Raw genomic sequence first — 15,105 nt, forward strand, 5'->3', positions numbered from 1 at the left:
CGTTTTCGTGGATTTTCTCATGTGTACCGCGTATGACAGCTGGTTTCCCTTAGAAAGTTCTTCACGAAGTATTTCGTCAGAGCCTTTATCAGTCTTTAGAGGCTAAACATTTTGAAGGTATGAGATGAAAGAAAAGACTGGTTTCATCAAAAGGTTTTGGTTTATTTTATTATGACAAAGCACACTACGGCTATCTGCCTAAGGGGAGGGATGCCTTCTTGGAGGACTTTCTAAGGGAAACTGGCTCGCATACACGTTACACATGGGGAAAACCACGAAAACGCCCATGCAGCCAGCCCGTTCGCGGGATTCGAACCTCGGACCGAACTGCCAGTGTTCAGCGACTTTACCGTTCGGCCGCTGTTTCATCAGGAAGGGAAAAAAAAACATCTTTAAGTGACATCCACATACATCACTGGATAAACTCCTGAATCTTCAAATAATTCGACTGAGGAAATCATGGGATTCACCATTTATGATACGATATGATGTTCTATAACGTAATTTACACAACCATATAGTTTAAAACCAGTCGCTCTTCACTTTAATCTGCAATGATATCGTTTTGTCTTTTCTGTTAACACAAGCTCAATTGATGGTAATTGCTGGTGTACTCGTCCAAGTGTTTTCTCTTTGAACACCTAAATTCTTTGAAGTATCCTGAAAGTATATTCGAAAGCGTCCAACTTTTTGAACATCTTGGTACGTCTGACAGCCCAATTTCCCTGCAAATTTTTGCTTACTTTTCTCCCTAATTTTCTTCTTTCCTTCTACAGTTATTTTCAGTGCTCACACAAGAAAATTAAGATTTTTCGACTGCTAGACTTCCATACATTTTGCATTCTTGTCAATTTTTTAAAATATCAATTATATCAATAGCGTTTCAGCTAAAGACAGCTTTTCATTTTCTAGTCATTTTAGCTATAAATAAAGTTTAAAGCGAAGTCCAAAGGATAAATATTTTAATTAAAAGATTTTTGCTAAATGACAAAGAAATAAAACAGTCCAGCAGGGTTTATTCTGTACCACAGAGTAACCCGATTCTTATATCGGCTGAAACAATCTAAATCATATTAAATATCATGCTTTTTTATACAATCTATAACGCGAGAGAAAAATCAGCTTCTTAAAACATGCTTTCTAAGAGAATTAATATAAAAATTTATATTTATATATATATTTTTTAAAGTTGGGACTTGAACCAAACTGTCAGACTTTTAAAGCTTATTTTACATGGTGATTATTATTAAAGTTCCACTTTGAAATGGTCATAAAAGGAAAACTACCGGGCCAAATGTTATCAAACTTGGGAATCGTGTAAAGGAGGTTATGAGAATTTATTTTCGGCGGAAAAAAAAAAAAGAGTTCAAAAACTCACCATCAGGGGAAAAATGGCGCTGTATACAATATTGTTAAATGAAATAAGACACGAAAACATCTGTTTAAAATGTGTTTAATATTTTCCGAAACGTGTTACAAAGCATGTTCAATGTAGCGTCCAGCATTTTCCGAAAGCAAGTTAAATCATGTTACTGCATTCTCAACAGCAGCTCTTAGCATATCAGGTTTGGTTTTGGTTTGGTTTATTAGATTACGGCAAAGCACTCGAGAGCTATCTGCCTTAAGGGAGGGATGCCTTCGTGGAGGACTTTTTAAGGGAAACTGGCTCGTATACACGTTACACATAGCATATCAGGAGGAATGTTATCAGTGTATCACATTTTTCATTTCTGCCAAATTGTTTAGATTATCACCATAAACAGTGCTTTTGAGATAACCTCATAGACAAAAGTCACAGAGGTTGAGGTCTGGTGGGAAGAGGGGAAGTGTTGGCCTATAAGACGTTCATTCGTGAAATGTTGCCTATGTAACTATGCGACACTCTTGAGCTGGTGCCCAGCCCTGCATAAAAATCGTAGTATCTAAAATGCCACGTTACTGCAGTTCATGTATCACGAAACATTTTAATATTGGCTCTAAGTGAGCTGCAATCGCAGTGGTCCAGCTGTCGACTGCTCTTCAGAAAAAAATGGTTCAGTTATAAAACTAGCTGTCATTCAACAGTAAACGGTGTGAAATGACTGTTATGCAATCGAATGCAGTAGGAGAATGCAATGGAACTAGATAGATAACATGAGAGATTTCTTTGGCCCAAATCGATTAAAAGCGTTTTGAATCAGTATCTTCATGTTTTAGTGCCGAATTCAGGCTTAAAAAATTACAAATTAGCGATCTGTAAGAAAACGATTTCCAGATTGTACGCACTTGTGAGAGTGATTTGCGATCTCACATTTTCTAATCGGTAATTCGTGGTTTTCACGGACGAAATTCTCACTTACAGGGATGGCGCACTCGACATTTATCGAATTTAACTTCTTTAAATAATAATTTGCCTACTTCAAAGTTTCTTAAGGGTATACAACATATTAAACCCGTTTAACAAAAGGTTAAGTTAGATTCCGACCCATATTTCGTTTAACAATATTGCATACAGCGCCATTTCCCCCCCCTGGTGGTGAGGTTTCGAACTTCCTTTTTTTCGCGGAAAATAAATTCCCATGACCTCCTTTACACGATTTCCAAGTTTGATAACATTTGATCCAGTAGTTTTCCTTTTATGACCGTTTCAATGTGGAACTTTAATTATAACCACTCTGTATATTATTAAATTTTAATTTGAAGCTATGCGTTATATGTATACCATGCGTAAAATTTTCGCTTTTATGGAAAAATAAAAAATCGAAGCAAATATACTTAGTATAATGGACCAAAACTGAAAACATTTCCCCTCCCTCCGAAAATAAAATATTGAAATTTCGAACTTGAATTTACTGGGTTATCGAAATATTTAATTTGACTTTTCTTCTAAGTCCTAGTTCCGACAACAATTCCGTCAAAAATTTCGAATTACTTAAGCTAAAGTTAAAGATTTAATACATATTCACTGTATGTTAATAAAGTAATCAGAGTGTAATAAAAATAGATTATAGAATTTACGCTGATGTAACTTTTTGTCTGACTGCACAACATGTAATGGAAGAGAAGGTTTGTAGAGATCTGTTTTTCACATGCCTCTAAAAGTAGATGTCATATTAATTTTGTCTCTTCAATGTCAAAAAACTTTCCTTTGAGAGGCAACTTTAGTTTTTGAGAAAGAAAAAAAGTCACAAGAAGACAAATTTGAAGAACATGCAGGACGATTGAATATACATACTTATTTTCCGAACACAAGCGGTTCTCCGACTGGTTATTGAATAATGAAAAGATGCATTGTCATGCAATACAAAACATTTGGAATACGTTTTCTGGCTGAATAACGTAAGATTAAAAGTCATCTGCTTAATTCACATCCATTTACAAGTCAACTACTCGGGCAATTGCAGAATCGTTTTGATCCTGAGCTTGTAAGACAAACCTAATATCACTGGATTTAAACACTTCTTCAATCTTCCGAGAACGTTCCTTCTTTAGCTCATATTCCAAGAATATTAAGTGAATACAATTATTGCCAAAGAAATTGAATATTCATTTGCACTACGGCTTGGTAGTTTACTAACGAGTTAACAAAACTTAAATTCTGCTTTATGTTTCAAAGAGTACAACAATATTTTAAATATTTACAAATCAAATATTAAATTGGAGATTTAATTGGAGCCTCATCAGTTGCCTAGCATTTGAAAAAGAAAAAATTGTTAAATACTAATTGTTTGCTGCTCAGTCTAACCCAGGCTGCATGGTTGGTTTTCGTAGTTTTTTAGGTTCTCTTTACAAAGATTCTCTATGAAAGCATCTTAATCAAATAGCTCCCATGTTCTTTCTATGTTCAAATAACCAACTAACCTAGTTTAAGCGCGATTTCCAAGTGAAGTTACTTGTAAAATCCGAATACTCATTAAAAATCATGTAGCTAGCCAATCGGGAGTAACATGAAAGATACGGCGCCAATAATTGAAATGTTGTTACGGTACGCTGTTTCTTAACTTAGATAGTCATTCTTTAATTAAATAGCCCACCAACAGCCGAGCGGTAAAGACGCTGAACACTGGTAGTTCGGTTCGAGTTTCGAATCCCGCGAACGGGCTGGCCGCATGGGCGGTTTCGTGGTTTTCCCCATGTGTAACGTGTATACGAGCCAGTTTCCCTAAGAAAGTCCTCCACGAAGGCATCCCTCCCTTTAGGCAGATAGCCCTCGTGTGCTTTACCATAATTAAATAATCCAATTCAATCCTTAATTAAATATAATTGATTTGTAAATTCTACTAGAACTGACGGTAAGAATTGAAGTGGAAATAAGTAATATGGTGTGCAATCTTGATTAATATAAAATTAAAAATATTTGCATAGAAAAATGTTTGCATTCAGACAGAAAGTTTTCTGAAATATTTGCAATTACTTTATAAGAAGGATTTATAAATAACAGTAATAATTACTTATTATATTACTGATGATTAGGATTCAGTTCTTGACAATTACATTCTAAATTAGAATTTTAAGGATATAATGAAAATACGCTACGCACAAAAATAGATTTTAGGAAAAAAATGAATTGATTTTTTATGTTTTAAAACTTTTTAAATTCATTTAGTAAACATCGTATCCTCGTTGTTTATTGAATCCAGAATGTTGATGTCGTTTATATAATTATTCTTACTTGTCCACAGAATCTGCTGACTTATCCAGCCATTAAGTAGCTGCAAATCATTTCTACATAACCATTCAACTTCCATTAATTCAGTCTCTAGAGGGTTGTATGTTTATATCATAATTTGACTTTTATAAAAAATGATTATTCTAAATATTATGTTTCTATAAAAATATATTGTGCTTTAAAAATATGGATAATAGTATCAGCCGCCCTTTCAGCCACTTCAAAAGCAACAGTTTGTTTAGAAATAAATTATGCAGTTAATGTCATAAAATTCAAATAAATATCAAACGAAAATTCTCAGTTTTAGACAATTCGATTTAAACGAAGTAAAGTAGCAGACGATAAAACGCCGAAGGTAAAAATTTACTCTTACAAAAACTTACTCTTAAATTTTTTAAAAAAAGAAAAGTTACGAGAGAAATTTAAAAAAAAATAGTTAAAAATTTGAATAATATCATCTATAATTTAAAAAATAACCTTTCATATAGTATTAATAAATATTTATTACGCATCATTGAGGGAAAAAAAGTCATATAATTAATTCTCCGTAAAATTTTACTTGAAGTTTAAGGTTAAAAATAGCTGTGGCAATTCAGTGTAACAAAACTCCATAGACCACATTTGGCGTTATTATCGCTCAAAAAAAAGGTGCCAAATTTCAAAACGCGAAATTATGTAAATTCGTGTATATCTTAGAAAATTTTGAGTAAAAAAGTCTATTTTTTTGCAGATATGCTTAAAAATACACCTACTTTAAGATGATGGTAAAAATTTTATAGGTTATAATTCAAAATTTTTTTCGAAAAATCTATAGAAATTATTTAAAAATAAAAATTTAAAAAATAAAACGCAAAAAATGGGTAAATTTTATTTGGAATGAACCAAAATTTCGAAATATGAGAGAAAAAATCAAAAAAGTTTAATAAAAAAAAGAGATATTAATAAATATTTGCCAAATTCAATTAACAGTGAGGAGCTAAAATTTTGAGAGCTAATATTTTAAAAACTATTCGTACGATTTTTACAAAACTTGGTATTCTGGCATAATTTGAGTCGTAGAATCGAAATATGTAAAAAATTGGTATGTTATTTCAGAAAAAGTCCGATTTTGTGTCAAAATACCTATGTTAGAATAGTACTATATATAAATCTAATATATATCCTAAGTCGCGCTTTCGAGACATGAAGAACGCAATTTGAATTTTGTCAATCGGCCCAATAGAACGGGAGATATAGCACTGTCCCATTTTTTTTTTTTTTTTTTTTTTTTTTTTGAGCAGTGTACATGGTGTGATTACAGTACTTCCATCGGTATCGTCGTCGATGGAGATTTGTACCGTCTCAGGAGATGCTGTCCTAGCGCTCGTATTATGACTTCACGCATTCTCGTCGAAGATGACAGAATATTATTTCAAAGATGTGATTTGCGCAGTTTTTATTTATGAACTAACTTGCTTAAATGAATGAAATTTTATGATCATTTTACATAATCCACAATGCACATTTCAACTTTTCTTGTTTTTTCAATTTTGGTTTCCTTGTGTTTTACTCGCTATTTTTCTCAATTCATTATGCATTAGAACCCACACTATGTTCTTCTGATACACAGTGGAACCTCTTTGAGACAACCATTCATGGCTTTAGACAACTTTGCCGATTTCTTAAAATAGTTTTTTTAAGTAACAATTATGTGATATTCGTTACAGTTATTTAATTTTGTAAGAAATACAGGCTACTTTCAGAGACGAGCATTTTATAAAAGTGAGGTAAGCGAGGTTTCACTTTGTATTCACTGTTCACTGTCTAATAATATAAGAGGTTTCACTGTGTATTATACGTACATGATGCACTGTATATGATACGTACATATGATGCACTGTATATTATAGGTTAACTTTATATTATATATAAATAATGGTTACCTGGCTCCAAAGATAAATTGCAAGATGTTTCCGACGAGGATTTATAGCCACAAATTTTCGCTTCGCTGTAAGTACTTTCCATGTCAGCCATAATCTCATTGAGCTAAAAATAGAAACAGAAAATGAGTAAGAATTTTTTTCTTTTCTCTTCTTTGTTCTTTTTTTTAACAAACAAAACTTTAGAATAATTAAATATGAAATCTTAATTTATCCGATTGTAGGATACGAGATTAGTATTGAGAAAACTACATATATTAAATACCTCCCAATATGGGAAATTTTTCTAAAAATTTCATCGGGAAGCCACAGCACAACTATAAGCAGTTTTAAATTCCAAGTTAGGGCAAAAGGAAATAAATCTATAAATACTACAAAATACCAAAACCCGCCGGGTTTGCTATGAATACAAAGACATGAACATGAGAAGAACCATTCGTTTGTTTAACGGATTTTTATGTTTAATTAATTTTTATATTTAATCGCTTTATTTAATGGAAATGATAAACCAAACACCAAGCCCTGCAATTCCTGTTAATTAAAAATAAGCCTGTAATTTGTAATTAAACTGACTAAATGCATTTTAATATTTACATAAAATATCACTACTCTTCCGCCAGGCAAAGCAATTTTGATTTATATATTATGATGTTTTATGTATTTATTTTAACTAATAGTTAATTTTTAGCGCTTTCCTGTCGCCCTCTTTTCACATACGCTTTTCATGCCAGTATCTAAAGCGAGCGTTTATTCACATTGCCGGAGAAAGAAGTACTATTTAAGGGAAGGTTACGCAAGTTAATTTTAGAGCATGTTTTGGCTATTTCTAGCCATGTTGTACCGTGATTATTAGCGATTTAATTCTGTGGCGTTGAGTGCTTCTAGCCATTTAGCTTGTCTACCCGGTTTTATACAAGCCACAGCCTTTCTTTCCTACGTGTTTAAATTATCCTATCAGCCGTTAGGCTAATCTAGTACATTTGAATTAGTTCAGCATTACATATTTATATTAAGCCTGAAGTGTTGGCTTGTGTGAAACCAAGATGAGTCATTGTTATTTCTTTGTGTTAAAATAAAAGAGCTACTTACACCCTTCGTCTGACTTTGTCTGTCTATAGCTTAAGACTAAAAGATTATTTCCCTGTAGGTTTTCTGGAGCTTACTAGTTCATGCTATCAAAGAAAGTGAGTCTCTACAATATAACTATTAATGCAAAGTGTTTCGAATAAAATATTTAGTTTATTTACAAACTATCTCTGCAAGCTAAATACTGTCACGGAACTTGAAGATAAGGTTTTAAATCTGCCATTGTCGGAAACAAAATGCTAATGTTTCTTAATGAAATTGAATAAACAATTCTATTTTTCTTAATGAATTAACTAAACAAATGTTTCTTAATGAATGCTAAATATGACAGAATCCACTTTTAAAAATTTAAAAAAAAAATTACAAATGATTTCAAAATAAAAATCTGCAAATCAAAATAATTTGTTTTGGGTAGTTAGTTACATATACGCTTTGTTAAACTGGTTTATGCAATGAAACACGACTAATGAACTTAAACATACAGAATTGCTGAAAATCCACTATAATTTAAAAACACAAAATTCGACAAGATAATTCATGTTAATAGTGGAGATCTGCAAGCCTTGAGCTGTCAGTGATTTTGAATAACATGTATGAGAATCTGCTCATCTAAATTACTGATAAAAAATCAGCTCCTAAAATCATAACACATAAACAAATAAAAATATGCAAATTATAATTATGTTTAGTAATAAAGCGCTGCTAGGTGTTTTTGAGAACTTCACTATTTTCTGAACCCCAAATAATTGATTTTAGAATCGAAAATATAATATAATAAACGAATAGATATATGCAGAACTTTAACTTGCATGTATTTATTGATGTATGAGTTTCATAAATTTGTTGTCTATTAGCTCTTATTAGCAATTTACTTACTGTTTCTTCTCAATTTTGCTGCAGTTGATTTAACAAGATATATGTTCTTTTTCTAAATAAGGTTTGATAACAGTGATGATCGTTAATACATTTGAAAAATGCGACACGAATCTAGTGATGTTCTGAAAATAGGCACTTTTGTAGGAAAGTGCTTGGTCCCTGTAAAGAGGAAGTACTTAGCTGCAAAATCGATGTAAATTCGCTGTTGAAAATATGTGCACACAGTATTTATAAAAGATCTTCCCCGATATATGAGCCTAAATGCTTCTCCGCTTAACTAATCGTAATGAAATTCCAGATATTGTTATTTGATAGTATGCGCTTGAGATTGTGATGATTTAAAACTATAGAGCTCTCACAGTTACAGTTTTTGTGGAACAGTAATAAAAATATAAAATAATAAACGAAATTTCAAAATTTTTGAATGGAAACGCCAAGTGTTTTCCTGCGCAAATTTATCAACGCACTGAAAAACGATGGCGTTGAAACGATACACGTACGACGAAAACTGCGGTGTAAAACCTTTGCAAAGAACAGATGATCATCATTCATCATCAGATATGATAAAGATATGGCGGCTGGCGAATATTATGGACGCTCGCGGCACATTTCTCCTTTAATGGGAACGCAAACTCTAAGAACTGCCGTCACTGGGCTGGCAAAAATCCTCACGACGTGGCATCAGTGCCTTTACACGAAGCTAAAGTGACGTGGGGTGCGGTATCGCAAGCACATTCGTTCTTTGTCCGTGCTTCTTCCAAGAAGATGGTGCTCCTCCACATGTCGCCATATGTGTTCGGCAATTGTGCAATAGCACTTTGGAGATAATTCATCGTCCATAACTTTGCAGTTTAGTGGTCCCTGTGAACTCCCGATGTCATTGCGATGAATTTTTGTTCGGGAATTATCTGAAATCTAAGGTGCACACATCAAATCCACGATATATGCCAGATTTGAACGATGTCATTAGACGTAATGTTATACAGGTTCTTTTCGAGATGTTACATTGTCATAGCTGTCAACAATCTCCCGATTGCAATGCCTTATCATCTAGGAAAGTGAATACTTAATTCCAATAAAAGTTTTTTTCTCTCTCTTCTTTTGTGTTTTTCATTGTGTGACACATACACACTCGTGTCTTTATAATTTTCTTCTTTGGAAATGTTTGCACCGGCAGTTTTCGTCATACGTGTATCGTTAAAATGAAATTTATAGTTTTTCAATGTACTTAATTATTTGCGCAAGAACAAAGTGGATGTTGCTATTCTAAAATTTCGAAATTTTTCAGTGTAACCGTATCCGTGAGAGTGCCGTTTTGAATCATAATAATCTCGAGCGCATGCCTTGGAATAATAACATTTGAAATTTTATTTCGATTGGTTTAGCAGATAGGCCGTTAGGGGTTCATATATAGGAAAAGTTTTTTCATGATTACCTATGCGTATTTGGGGTTTCAGCTCTGTTTTTGCAACTTCCCGAAATTTCACTGTTACTGGAAACTTTACCATTGACAAGAAAAATCTTCAAATTTAATATTTTTTCTCGATTATTTATAGAATTTTAATTGATATCTTTTTTTTTTTCTGAATTTACTGAGTCAGCTGCACTTTTTCCAAGCCAAACGGTTCAGGCCAGCGTTTATCTCAAAAGCATAACACATAGGGGTACTGCTAAGATTACTTGCTTTAATATAAAGTGCACATTTTATTTTATTTGTTTCTTACTCTGATAAGTAAATTATAAAAAGCAAGTTGAGTTTGTTTATTCTTCCTGTTTTTTTTTTTTAAAAAATTCCTACTCTAGCAAATCTTAAAGTAAAATACCGTATCTTCCGACGTATAACGTGCACCAGTGTATAACGCCCATCTAGAATTTCAAGCTACATTTTTTAGGTATGTTCACCGTATAATGCTCGCCCAATTCTTCACCAAGAAACCTGAAAGATACATGTGCAATGCTCTTATCTTTTAAGGTCATTTATTCTAAAATTTATCCTAGCCTTTCGAACAATGGTATTCCGAACTGATAAGCGATAAGAGGAACAATATTTGTGTGGGTTAAATTCTTAAGGGAGTAAATATGCCTGCGAAAAGGGTGAATTGCATTCAATGCAGCTGTCCAAAAGAAGGCATTCCGAAGTTTCGAAAAAGGGGGGGGTATAATTTGGAGTAAGAATTCACTTTCAAACTTAGTGAATTCATGGAATTAGGAGTTAGAGGTTTTCTGTTTCTGCAGTTATTTGAAGCCGTGATTTTGAAGTGAAATTTGAAGGCTTTAATATTGCTCCCACGAAAAGAAACAAATCCAGTGCTGGTTTCAAATGCAAAGCCATTCATTTTGCGAAAGAAAATGGAAATGGTGCTGCTGCAAGGATGTTTGGTGTTGGTGAAAGCTGTGTACGTGAGTGGAAGGAAAAGCAATCACAATAGTTAATATGCCAAAGAATAAATGTGCTTTGCATAAAAGAGTTGTAGGAACATTAGGATTTATTTGGAAGCAGGAGAGATGAAAAACTAACAACGCATTCGCCGGGAATCGAACCATGGACCTCTGGATACCGGCCCAGCGTGCAGAACTACTGCACCTCGAAGGCACGCTAGGAAAGCGGGAGTAATTAAATGGCCTTATAGAGTAACCAAATGGCCTTTCCTAGAAGAAAGTGTTATGAACTGGGTCATAGAAAAGCGCCAGAATGGATTAATTATAATAAAACACTTATACGTTTATTTGCCTTTAAGTGGGCCAAAAAGAATGCAAATGAAAGTGAAAACTTCAAAGCAACTTTGAGTTGGTGTAGTAGATTTATGGCACGGAATAATTTAGCTTACGAGAAAGAACGCAAAGGCTTCCGATTGGATAGCAAATTGGTTAGCTTTCAGAAGTATGTTATTGACCTAAGAAGGCAAAAAAAAAAATATTTACTCTCACATGTTGGAAAGATGGATGAAACTCCAGGAATGTTTGATATGACAGGAAATAAAACCATTAATGGGAAAAGAACAAATATGGTTCACATAAAAATTGCATGTCACGAAAGATCTTACTCCTCCGTAGTGCTTTCTTGCTTAGAGGACGGTTCAAATTTAAAAACCAATGGTTATTTTTAAAAGAACGACGATGCCAAAATGTAATTTTACAAATGGAACATGTTAACGAGAAAGGATGGATGGATGAAAACGGTTTGAAATTGCGGATAAAGAATGTTTTGCAAAAGCGTCCTTCTCCCTTAAAGAATCCAAAAAGTCTTTTATTGTGGGGCATATTCAGATCTCATCTAGCGGAGAACACGAAGAAATTATTGAAAGCCTGTAATATAGACGTGGCAATTATTTCAGGTGGATTAATGTCATTAGTTCAGACTTCAGATATGTGATATAAAACAATCAAAGAATATTTATAAGGTGGAAAAATATTTACAAAAGGAGGCCAAATGCGTCATGCCAGTTTAGAAATAGTGTGTGAGTGAATAATAAAAGCATGGAATGAAATTACACTCATGTCCATAAATTAAGGATAATTCGGAGTCACGCGGAAATCGAACTCTAAAATAAATATATCACCTGTAAAATCACTACACACATCTTCAAGAATCATATGCAAATTTCAGGAAGTAACCAGATGACACCGATGGTACGTCATAATGACGAGAGTGTAAGAGAGTGATATATAAGGAATACAGGCAAAGAAGTAAAATTGTTCGCAGACGCTTTATAAGCATTTCAGTGCAATAACCGAATAGTTATGACACAAAGGACGCATTTGGATGATTTTTTACGTGGTAGAATTATCGGCCGTCTGGAATGTGGGCGTACCCAACTGGAAGTATCAGACGAACTTGGAATTGCTCAAAATGTCATCTCCAGGCTTTGGCAACGATTCCAAGATGATGGTAATGTGAGTATACGTTACAGCACAGGTCGCCGCAGAGTTACAACGCCGAATGAGGACCGGTATTTGGCAGTTACTGCCAAAAGAAACAGGCGGAGCACAGCCTCAGACCTGTCTCGTCAGCTCTCTTCAGCCACTGGTACGACAATTTCAAGGCAGACCGTGTACAGACGCTTAGGGCATATTGGTCTATATGCTTGTAGACCTGTCAGATGCGTTCCACTTACTGTAACTCACTGTCGCCTGCGGTTAGCCTGGAGTAGAGAGCATGCATAGTGGACACAGCAACAGTGGGCTTGTGTGATGTTTTCCGACGAGTCCAGGTTTAGCATGCAGTCTGATTCTCGCCGGAATTTCATAGAGCTCCGGACTTTCATACGGAGAGCTCCAGGTACCCGTTACCACCAAGAAAACATCATTGAACGACACCGTTACGGTGGTGCAGGAGTGCTGGTTTGGGGTGGAATTATTCTGGGTTTCAGAACTGACCTGCATATTCAAATTGGAACCATGAAAAGCCAAATCTATCGTGTCGTCATTCTGGAACAACATGTACGTTTGTTTCGGGGCGCCATGGGCGCTGAATTTGTGTTTATGAATGACAACGCCCGTCCTCACCGTGCAAACATCGTAAGCGAATGCCTTCAATCGGTGGATATCAGCCGTATGGACTGGCCAGCATTCTCACCGGACTTGAATCCAGTAGAGCACATGTGGGACATGCTTGGCCGACGAGTTGCAGCCCATCAACCTCCTCCTACATGTCTACCGGAACTTCGGAGAGCATTGCTTTTTGAGTGGTGTAATATCCCCCAAGATCAGATAGATAATTTGATACTCAGCATGCCTAGGCGTTGTACGGACTGTATTGCATCGTCTGGAAGACATACATACAATGTATTAACAATCATACCAACCATGTAATATTGGTTTTTTGTAAATAGTTTTTTTTTTTTTTTTGTAATTTGCTCCAGGGAGAAAAAATCGCTAATTGTTTTAATAAAATCAAACATATAGCATCTTTTTTGCTCTTTACCTTTTGTTTAATAAATAAGCTTTACAAATAAGTCAAATTTGTTTTGTTTCTAACTCTTCTTTTGCCTGATTTTGCATTATTCTTAATTTATGGACATGAGTGTTAATTCGCCATAATTCAAAAGTAATTTAAAAAGAGCAGAATATCTAATAATCTAGACGGAACGGAAGATAATTATTCTATTAACGAATCAGAGTAACAGTAATTGTGAAGATGAAAGAGAATTCGCTGATGTGCTTGAAGATATAACAGAAGATGAATATGATGAACTATTCATGTTCTCCGATAATATTTTTTTTAAGTTCATAAGGTATGTCATTTCTTTTACATAAACAGCATTGAGGTGCATATAGAAATCTAATTTTTTATCCTCGTTCCTTATTTTTAAATCTATCATTTTTTCACCCGGCGTACAAAGCGCACCCGCAAACTTCGATCTTATTTTTTGTATTCAAAGTGCGCGTTTTACGCCGGAATATATGGTATCTTATTTCTGTTAATACATGTGTATTTAATTTCGAATTATTTAAATTTTAAAAAATTAAATATAATTTTCTGCAAAATAGCTTATGCAAGTTAACTTTGTATGTTAAGTTTATTTTGTATGTAAAGGAGTATTCACACAATGGTCTAAATATCACAGTTGTTACCGTCATAGGGTGGAAAAGTCCTTAGCTTCGTTTACCCAAGTAGAACAGAGTTTAAGCCGTAGCCAACCAGGGAACAAGGTAAATCTATCGGTATATGAATGGGCAAGGGGCACTGCGAAATCATGTCAGTCCGTGTTAGCTTCGCTATGATTGGTCGATTCTTATGCCATCTTGCCTTAAAGGCAAAAATTAAATTGTTTAAACCAAATTCTTATATCTTTTTTGATCCAATAGAACGGTGTCTGAACACCAGGGTACCTGGGCAAAAGCCCTACCTCTTGTAGAACATATTAAGACGTTTCGAATCACATTAAGGTTAGCCAAGACTGAGATATAAGAATGAAATACAGGATAATTAATTTTTTTTTAAATTCGCATCTATATCTGTAGGCCAGAAAGTAATCGAGCTGGTGATTGATTTCTGAAAGGTACGAGTTATGACATCTCAAGTGTGAGAATGATGGTACCAGTAAATGCGACAGAATGCAAAAATTACAATAACAAGGAGTGCGACCAGCGAGAATATTCAAAGAAAGTATAATTTAACTAGACAAGTTACACATGACATACACAGATACTTTACATAATAAAACATATGGTACAGATATTACTATGTAGAAATATAAGGATAAAAGGTACAGTAAGCATATAACAATAATTATATAATCCATTATTTAAAATAGCTAGAGACCTGTCCATATTTACTAAGGTCATTAAAATCGTAATCAGCAATTTTTACGGCAGGGTTGCTCAGAGAAAGTTGATTGGCGTGAAATTTCTTGTCGATTTTGTAATAAAAAGACCTTAAAACTCTTATATCTAATTCCTCATGAATACGATTATTTCTTATATACCAGGGGCAGTGATAATTTGCCTTAAAATTGCATTTTGAGCAACTTGAAGTTTGCCTCTGTATTTGTTACAAGCATATGCCCATACAGGGCATGCATAACATAACAATGGGCTCAATAAATTGATAAATGAGTAATTTATTATCTATGG

At 34.1% G+C, this 15,105-nt stretch overlaps 1 protein-coding gene across 3 annotated transcripts in view; it reads right to left on the bottom strand.

Moving 5' to 3' along the window:
• Positions 1–15,105, bottom strand: part of LOC118200488 (angiotensin-converting enzyme-like) — a 163,202-nt gene that overhangs the window by 119,143 nt on the left and 28,954 nt on the right. For all 3 annotated transcript variants that reach the window (XM_085818499.1, XM_085818500.1, XM_085818498.1), the window contains exon 4: positions 6,571–6,673. In XM_085818499.1, coding sequence (XP_085674625.1) covers positions 6,571–6,673 — 103 coding nt within the window. The remainder of the gene's footprint in view (positions 1–6,570; positions 6,674–15,105) is intronic.

The sequence above is a fragment of the Stegodyphus dumicola genome, chromosome 6, assembly GCF_044657685.1.
Source record: "Stegodyphus dumicola isolate Sdum_Otavi_A_Nest chromosome 6, ASM4465768v1".
NCBI classification, from domain to species: domain Eukaryota; kingdom Metazoa; phylum Arthropoda; class Arachnida; order Araneae; family Eresidae; genus Stegodyphus; species Stegodyphus dumicola.